We start from the raw sequence: 8,393 nt of genomic DNA, 5'->3' as shown, positions 1-8,393 counted from the left end.
TCTTCTGAATCTGCACTGCAGTTTTTCTCTCTCTCTCTCTCCATCTTTCTATATCTCTCCAAAGTACTCACATCCTCACTGATGTCTGCTCCCAGAACTGTAGCTGAGGCCCCTACAAGTCTCTGAACTGGAGACTGCAGTGCACTTATGGATGAGACTGATAACAGAGGGCAGAGTGGTGCCTTAGTGGTTAGCACTGCTGCCTCACAGCACCAGGGAACCAGGTGTGATTTCAGCCTCAGGCAACTGTCTGTGTGGAGTTTGCACATTCTCCCCGTGTCTGCGTGGGTTTCCTCCGGATGCTGTCACAGTCCAAAGATGTGCAGGTTAGGGTGGATTGGCCAGGGAAAATTACCCCATCCAGAGATGTATAGACTGGGTGGATTAGCCATGGGGAATGTGGGGTTACAGGGATAGGATGGGGTTTGGGTCTGGGTGGAATGTTCCTTCAAAGGTTGGGCTGAATGGCCTCTTTCCAGGCAGTAGGAATTCTATGATTCCCCAGATGTCAGTGCCTGGACCACTGCTGTACATCTAAATGTGGCAGAGTAAAATGGATTTATTATTGTCACATGTACTGAGATACAGTGAAAAGTATTGCTTTGTGTGCTAACTAGACAAGTTATACCTTACAATAGTACATCAAGATAATAGAACAGAATGCAGAAAATGCAGAGAGGGTGCAGAGAAAGCTGAACTCTAATCTCTGAGAGGTCTGCTCATAAGTCTGAAAGAAGCTGTTCTTGAATCCATTGGTAAGTGTTTTCAAATTTTTGTATCTTCTGCCTGAAGGGAGAGGGTGGAAGGAGTTGGCTGATTTCCCAAGGCAATGGGAAGTGTAGGAGTCATCAGTGGAAGGAAGGCTGGCTTGTGTGATGGACTGGGCTGCATTCACAACTCTCTGTAATTCCTTATGGTCTTGGGCAAAGCAGTTGCCAAACCAAGCTGTGACATATTCGGTTAGGATGCTCTTTACGGTGGATCTATAAAAAACATTGGCAATGGTCAGTGTGGACACGCCAAATTTCTTTAGCCTTCTGAGGAAGTAGAGATGTTGGTATCCTTTCTGGACCGTAGCATCAATGTGGATGGACCAGGACAGATTGTTGGTGATCTTCACTCTTAGGAACATGATGCTCACGACTACCTCCACTGCAGCACCATCAATTCAGACAGGATCATGTCCTCCACTCCATTCCTTTTATCAATGGTGCTGAAATGCAGGTGGTTGAGAGGCTCAAGGTCCTAGCTACAGGTTTGTGCACCTTATTAATGGCAAGGAATAGGGGGATGTGGACCAAGGGTAGGCAGAAGGGATTTGTTTAATCTGCTGTCATATTTGGTGTAAAGTGGTGGGCTGAAGGGCCTTTTCTTTGCTGTTCTGTTCTATGTTCTATTAATTTAATTGTGGTAGTCCACAATAATAATGTGGTAACCCACAAACCCGAGGAGCAGTAAAATCGACGTTTTGAGCAAAAGCCCTTCATCAGGAATAAAGGCAGCGAGCCTGAAGCGTGGAGAGATAAGCTAGAGGAGGGTGGGGCTCTCTGCCTTTATTCCTGATGAAGGGCTTTTGCCCAAAACGTCGATTTCGAAGCTCCTTGGATGCTGCCTGAACTGCTGTGCTCTTCCAGCACCACTAATCCAGAATCAGGTTTCCAGCATCTGCAGTCATTGTTTTTACCCCGTTTTAACCCATAAACCCACCAACACACTAAAACAGCAACTAATTGAACTTGAAAGTCCCGAAACAGACAACAAGCAAAACTAATGTCATTTACAAAATACCGTGCAATGACTGTGGCAAACACTACATTGGACAAACAGGCAGAAAACTAGCCACCAGAATACATGAACACCAACTAGCCACAACATGACCCTCTCTCACTTACAGATGAGGAAGGACACCACTTCGACTGGGACAATACATCCATCCTAGGACAAGCCAAACAGAGACATGTATGAGAATTCATAGAAGCATGACATTCCAACCGGAACTCTACCAACAAACACATCGCGTTAGACCCCATCTACCATGTCCTGAGATAAGGAACAGGAAGTGACGTAATCACAGGAAAGAACATCACCACAGGAACTGACATCACCAACCTAAAGAAACCCAAACATATAAATAGAAAGCAGGAATTTTCAGCAGTGCTTCGCCTGAGGCCCACTGAAGATGTTACCTAGTAGGGTAACGAAACCTCTGGAAGTGAGCCTTCAACCTCAGTGAGCAAACCTACATCCAAAACCTAAACCTGAGCTACAAACCTTCTCAAAACTCTATTAATTGAAGATATCTTGGTCGGTGAGAATGAACAAAAAACAAAGAACAAAGAAATTTACAGCACAGGAACAGGCCCTTCAGCCCTCAAAGCCTGTGCCAATTCAGGTCCTCTCTCTAAAGCTGTTGCCTATTTTCTAAGGATCTTTTATCCCTCTGCTCCCTGCCCATTCATGTATCTGTCTAGATACATCTTAAACGATGCCTGCCTCTATCACCTCTATCATGCCTGCCTCTATCACCTCTATCATGCCTGCCTCTATCACCTCTACTGGCAACGCATTCCAGGTACCTACCACCCTCTGAACTTTCCACACATATCTCCCCTAAACTTTTCCCCTCTCACCTTGAACTTGTGACCTCTAGTAATTGAGTCCCCCACCCTGGGAAAAAGCTTCTTGCTACCCACCCTGTCTCATGATTTTATAGATAGCAATAAGGTCCTCCTAAACCTCCGTCTTTTTAATTAAAACAATCCTAATCTACACAACCTCTGCCCATAGCTAGCACCATCCATACCAGACAACATCCTGGTGAAACTACTCTGCACCCTTTCCAAAACATCCACATCCTTTTGATATGTTGTGACCAGAACTGTATATAGTCTTCCATATGTGGCCGAACCAAAGTCCTATACAAGGATTCTGGGTAATCCAAGATGGAGGATTGTAAAAATGTCTGGCTGTAAGGGCTGCTCCTTTTTTTGAGGTATTTTAGGTGTTGGAGGTGATTTCCTCAAATTCCAGGAGCAGCAATGACTGTTTTATATGCTGTTGCATTGTTTTGGAACTTTGGAGAAAAAAAGTCAAAACAGCAGCACTTTTAAAAGGGAGAGGAACAGACTAAGGAAGCACATGGTGAGGTCAGCGTAGGACAGAGAGAGAGAGAGAAAAACCAACATTGCTAACTGACAGAGCAGTGAACCTGCACAGTTACTGCCTGTGCTGTTTGAATTCATGTATCACTGGACATCGGTGTGCATCTGGGAAAATTAACAAACAGTGAAATTCATAACTAATCTTGGAGGAACCTGTTTGGGATAGGTCACAGCACAGAAACAGATAAGTGGATATTTTAAATGTGGCCTTACAGTAAGTCTGCAATAGTAAGTCGAATGGGTTCTTTCTTGATTACGTATTTTATTAAGATATGTCTCTGGATTGATGTGAAAATATAAGCCATAAGCTTTAATTTAACCTGGAGCAGTGTTTTGTAGAGTGCTACTTTCTGGGTCTGTAGATTGATAGAAGCAAATATGGCCTTGAGTAGAGTGATATGTTCTTTGTGTCAGATGTGGTAGTTTAGGGAGAGTTTACGGGTTACTGAGGATTATATCTGCAATAAATGCTGTTGGTTGCGAATCCTATCAGATCGAATGGATTGGTTGGAGAGACAGTTAGAGGCAATGAAGAATTTACAAGAGCAAGAGGATGTGATGGATGGCAATTATAGGAAGGGGAAAAAGTCGCATATACAGTCACATGGATGGGTTATGGTAGGGGATTTTAACTTTCCAAACATAGACTGGGACTGCCATAGTGTTAAGGGGTAAGATAGAGAGGAATTTGTTAAGTGTGTACAAGACAATTTTCTGATTCAGTATGTGGATGTTCCTACTAGAGAAGGTGCAAAACTTGACCTACTCTTGGGAAGTAAGGCAGGGCAGGTGACTGAGGTGTCAGTGGGAGAGCACTTTGGGGCCAGCGACCATAATTCTATTAGTTTTAAAATAGTGATGGAAAAGGATAGAACAGATCTAAAAGTTGAAGTTCTAAATTGGAGAGAGGCCAATCTGGACAGTATTAAGCAAGAACTTTCAAAAGCTGATTGGGGGCAGATGTTCGCAGGTAAAGGGATAATGGGAAGCCTGCAGAAATGAGACAACGAGAATCCAGGGAAAGTATATTCCTGTTAGGGTGAAAGGAAAGGCTGGTATAGGATATAGGGAATGCTGGATGACTAAAGAAGTTGAGGGTTTGGTTAAGAAAAAGAAGGAAGCACATGTAAGGTATAGACAGGATAGATCGAGTGAATCCTTAGAAGAGTATAAGGCAGTAGGAGTATACTTAAGAGGGAAATCAGGAGAGCATAAAGGGGACTTGAGATAGCTTTGGCAAATAGAGTTAAGGATAATCCAAAGGATTTTTACAAATACATTAAGGCCAAAAAGGTAACTAGGGAGAGAATAGGGCCCCTCAAAAGTCAGCAAGACAGTCTTTATGTGGAGCTGCAGAAAATGGAGGAGATACTAAACGAGTATTTTGCATCAGTATTTACTGTGGAAAAGGACATGGATGATATAGAATGTAGGGAAATAGATGGTGACATCTTGCAAAATGTCCATATTACAGAGGAGGGAGTGCTGGATGTCTTGAAATGCATAAAGGTGGATAAATCCCCAGGCCTGCTCAGGTGTACCCTAGAACTCTGTGGGAAGCTAGAGAAGTGATTGCTGGGCCTCTTGCTGAGATATTTGTATCATCGATAGTCACAGGTGAGGTGCCGGAAGACTGGAGGTTGGCTAACATGGTGCCACTGTTTAAGAAAGGTGGTAAGGACAAGCCAGGGAACTACAGACCGGTGAGCCTGACGTCAGTGGTGGGCAAGTTGTTGGAGGGAATCCTTAGGGACAGGATGTACATGTGTTTGGAAAGGCAAGGACTGATTAGGGATAGTCAACATGGCTTTGTGCATGGGAAATCATGTCTCACAAACTTGATTGAGTTTTTTGAAGAGGGTGGTTATGGTACGGGATGTTAACTTTCCAAATATAGACTGGGACTGCCATAGTGTTAAAGGTTTAGATGGAGAAGAATTTGTTAATTGTGTACAAGCCAATTTTCTGATTCAGTTTGTACTAGAGAAGGTACAAAACTTGACCTACTCTTGGGAAATAAGGCAGGGCAGGTGACTGAGGTGTCAGTGGGGGAGCACTTTGGGGCCAGCGACCATAATTCTATTAGATTTAAAATAGTGATGGAAAAGGATAGGCCAGATCTAAAAGTTGAAGTTCTAAATTGGAGAAAGGCCAGTTTTGACGGTATTAGGCAAGAACTTTCGAAAGCTGATTGGGGGTAGATGTTCGCAGGTAAAGGGACGGCTGGAAAATGGGAAGCCTTCAGAAATGGGATAACGAGAATCCAGAGACAGTATATTCCTGTCAGGGTGAAAGGAAAGGCTGATAGGTGTGGGGAATGCTGGATGACTAAAGAAATTGAGGGTTTGGTTAAGAAAAAGAAGGAAGCATATATATAAGTATAGACAGAATAGATCGAGTGAATCCTTAGAAGTATATAAAGGAAGTAGGAATATCCTTAAGAGGGAAATCAGGAGGGCAAAAAGGGAACATGAGATAGCTTTGGCAAATAGAATTAAGGAGAATCCAAAGGGTTTTTACAAATACATTAAGGACAAAAGGGTAACTAGGGAGAGAATAGGACCCCTCAAAGATCAGCAAGGTGGCCTTTGTGTGGAGCCGCAGGAGATGAGTATTTTGCATCAGTATTTACTGTGGTACAGGATATGGAAGATATAGACTGTAGTAAAATAGATGGTGGAGGAAGTGCTGGATGTTTTGAAATGCATAAAGGTGGTTATGTCCCCAGGACCTGATCAGGTGAACCTGAGAACTCTGTGGGAAGCTAGAGAAGTGATTGCTGGGCTTCTTGCTAAGATATTTGTATCATCGATAGTCACAGGTGAAGTACTGGAAGACTGGAGGTTGGCTAACGTTGTGCCACTGTTTACGAAGGGTGGTAAGGACATGCCAGAGAACTATAGACCAGTGAGCCTGACATTGGTGGTGGGCAAGTTGTTGGAGGGAATCCTGAGGGATAGGATGTACATGTGTTTGGAAAGGCAAGGACTGATTAGGGATAGTCAACATGGCTTTGTGCATGGGAAATCATGTCTCACAGCCTCAGTATTCTCATCGACAACAATGCCCTGTTCCTGAGTGAATACTGAAGAAAAGTATTCATTCAGTGTCTCCCCAATCTCTTCCGCCTCCACACGCAACTTCCCCCTACTATCCTTGACTGGACCTATTCCTACCCTAGTCATTCTTTTATTCCTAACATACCTATAGAAAGCCTTAGGGTTTTCCCTAATCCTATCTACTAAGGACCTTTCATGTCCCCTCCTTGCTGCTTTTAGGATAGTGAAGAAAGCGTTTGGAATGCTTTCCTTTATTGGTCAGAGTAATGAGTACAGGAGTTGGGTGGTCATTTTGCAGCTGTACAGGACATTGGTTAGGCTACTGTTGGAATATTGCATGCAATTCTGGTCTCCTTCCTATTGGAAAGATGTTGTGAAACTTGAAAGGGTTCAGAAAAGATTTACAAGGATGTTGCCAGGGTGGAGGATTTGAGCTACAGGGAGAGGCTGAACAGGCTGGGGCTGTTTTCCCTGGAGCGTCGGAGACTGAGGGGTGACCTTATATAGGTTTACAAAATTATGAGGGTCATGGATAGGGTAAATTGGTGAAGTCCTTTCCCTGGGGTTGGGGAGTGCAGAACTAGAGGGTATAGGTTTAGGGTGAGAGGGGAAAGATATAAAAGAGATCTAAGGGACAACATTTTCACACAGGGGGTGATGCATATATGGAATGAGCTGCCAGAGAAGTGGCAAAGGCTGGTCCAATTGCAACATTTAAGGGGCATTTGGATGGGTATTTGAATAGGAAGGGTTTGGAGGGATATGGGCCGGGTGCTGGCAGGTGAGTTGGGTTGGGATATCTGGCCGGCACGGACGGGTTGGACCAAATGGTCTGTTTCCGTGCTGTACATCTCTATGACTCTATAACTGTAACATGGCCTACCAATTCTTGTATTCAATACCCCATCCAGTGAAGGAAAGCATGCCGTATGCCTTCTTGACCACTCTATTGAGTTGCGTTGCCACGGGTTGGACCAAAGGGTATGTTTCTGTGCTCTAAGATTCTATGATTCTTTGACCGGTGGCAAGTTTAGCCCGAGTGTCAGGAGAACAGGCAAGGAGGAGAAATGTTTTCACCCAGAGAGTGGGCAGTCTCAGGAACTTGCTTCCTTCGAAAGTGGCTAAGGCCAAAACATTGTTTAAGATGGAGGCAGGTATAGTTCTTGTGGCTGAAGGGATTGAGGGATATGCAGAGAGGGAGGGAGGGAGGGAGGGAGGTGAAGGGATATGGGGAGAGGGTGGTGGATTGAGAAACTGGACATGGTGAACAGTCACAATCATATTGAAAGGTGGTGTAGACTCGAGGGGCCAAGTGGTGTACTCCTGCTCATATCTCCTGTGGGCCGCCACGCCTCGGGATCAGGGAGGGGGTGAGAAGGGGACTCCTCTGTGGTCACCTCACCCATGACTGGGCCGCCCAGCCGAACCTAGCCCCGCGATGGAAATAACAACAAAAACCAACAGGCAGGAGACACCTCAGCCAGTCCGGGAGCATCCTCAGAGGGAGAAAGCGACGAGATGGCTACGTTCCGGTTCCAGTGACCCTCCCTCGGGGCTTCGCTTGCTGCGTTTGGACAAGGGGGGGGATGGAAATGGGAGAAGGGCTGCATGGCCACTGAAGGTGCTATACAAATGTAAGTCGCTGCTGCTGGCACATTTCCTATTTTGGGAAGATTAATCCAAAAATGGGGGAACAGATTTAAGAGGGTGGTATGTGGAAGTAGGAGCTGGCCATGGGAGAGGTGACTCCAGGGTGTTACTGAGGCGGTTTGCTCCTCTTTGTGTAGTTTATTTTGTTTAATTTCAGATTATTTGGAGCTGGGTTTTTTTTTTCTCTCTCTGCTGTTACCAGCAGAGGGACTCCCCAATGCGGATGTGGGAGGAGAGGAAGCTCCCTCCCTCTTTCTCTTTCTGTTTCCACGCCGGCCTGGGCTGAGGGAAATCTGCTTTAACCCCGAGGAGCACTGTCAGGACAAGAAGGTTTGTAACTTTACCCCCCCTCTCCTCAGGGGGCAGGGAGAAGGAGGGGCATTGGGGGGAGTCAGGGGCGGAGAGAGTTCTGATCTTTACTCAGATCAGTGGCGCCAGCGGACGGAACAAGAGGGAAAAAAAGCCATGTGTGTCATTTATAATGAGATTATTGGTGAGGGGTCTGAGTGTGGAGTTCAGAATG

At 45.1% G+C, this 8,393-nt stretch overlaps 1 protein-coding gene across 3 annotated transcripts in view; it reads left to right on the top strand.

Annotated features, from left to right (window-relative positions):
* Positions 1–8,012: 8,012 nt before the first annotated feature.
* Positions 8,013–8,393, top strand: part of vars1 (valyl-tRNA synthetase 1) — a 34,038-nt gene continuing 33,657 nt past the window's right edge. The window contains exon 1 of one of the 3 annotated variants that reach the window (XM_043686868.1): positions 8,013–8,200. Coding sequence is in view for 1 of the 3 variants with exons in the window: in XM_043686865.1 (XP_043542800.1) it covers positions 8,352–8,363 (12 nt within the window). In the remaining 2 variants the exon portion in view is untranslated. Of the gene's footprint in view, positions 8,201–8,290; positions 8,364–8,393 lie in introns of those variants that run through there. The other 2 variants (XM_043686867.1, XM_043686865.1) reach the window with 2 other exon arrangements.

Source organism: Chiloscyllium plagiosum, unplaced genomic scaffold, assembly GCF_004010195.1.
Source record: "Chiloscyllium plagiosum isolate BGI_BamShark_2017 unplaced genomic scaffold, ASM401019v2 scaf_53, whole genome shotgun sequence".
Taxonomy (NCBI): domain Eukaryota; kingdom Metazoa; phylum Chordata; class Chondrichthyes; order Orectolobiformes; family Hemiscylliidae; genus Chiloscyllium; species Chiloscyllium plagiosum.
This window is presented reverse-complemented; position numbering and strand designations above follow the sequence as displayed.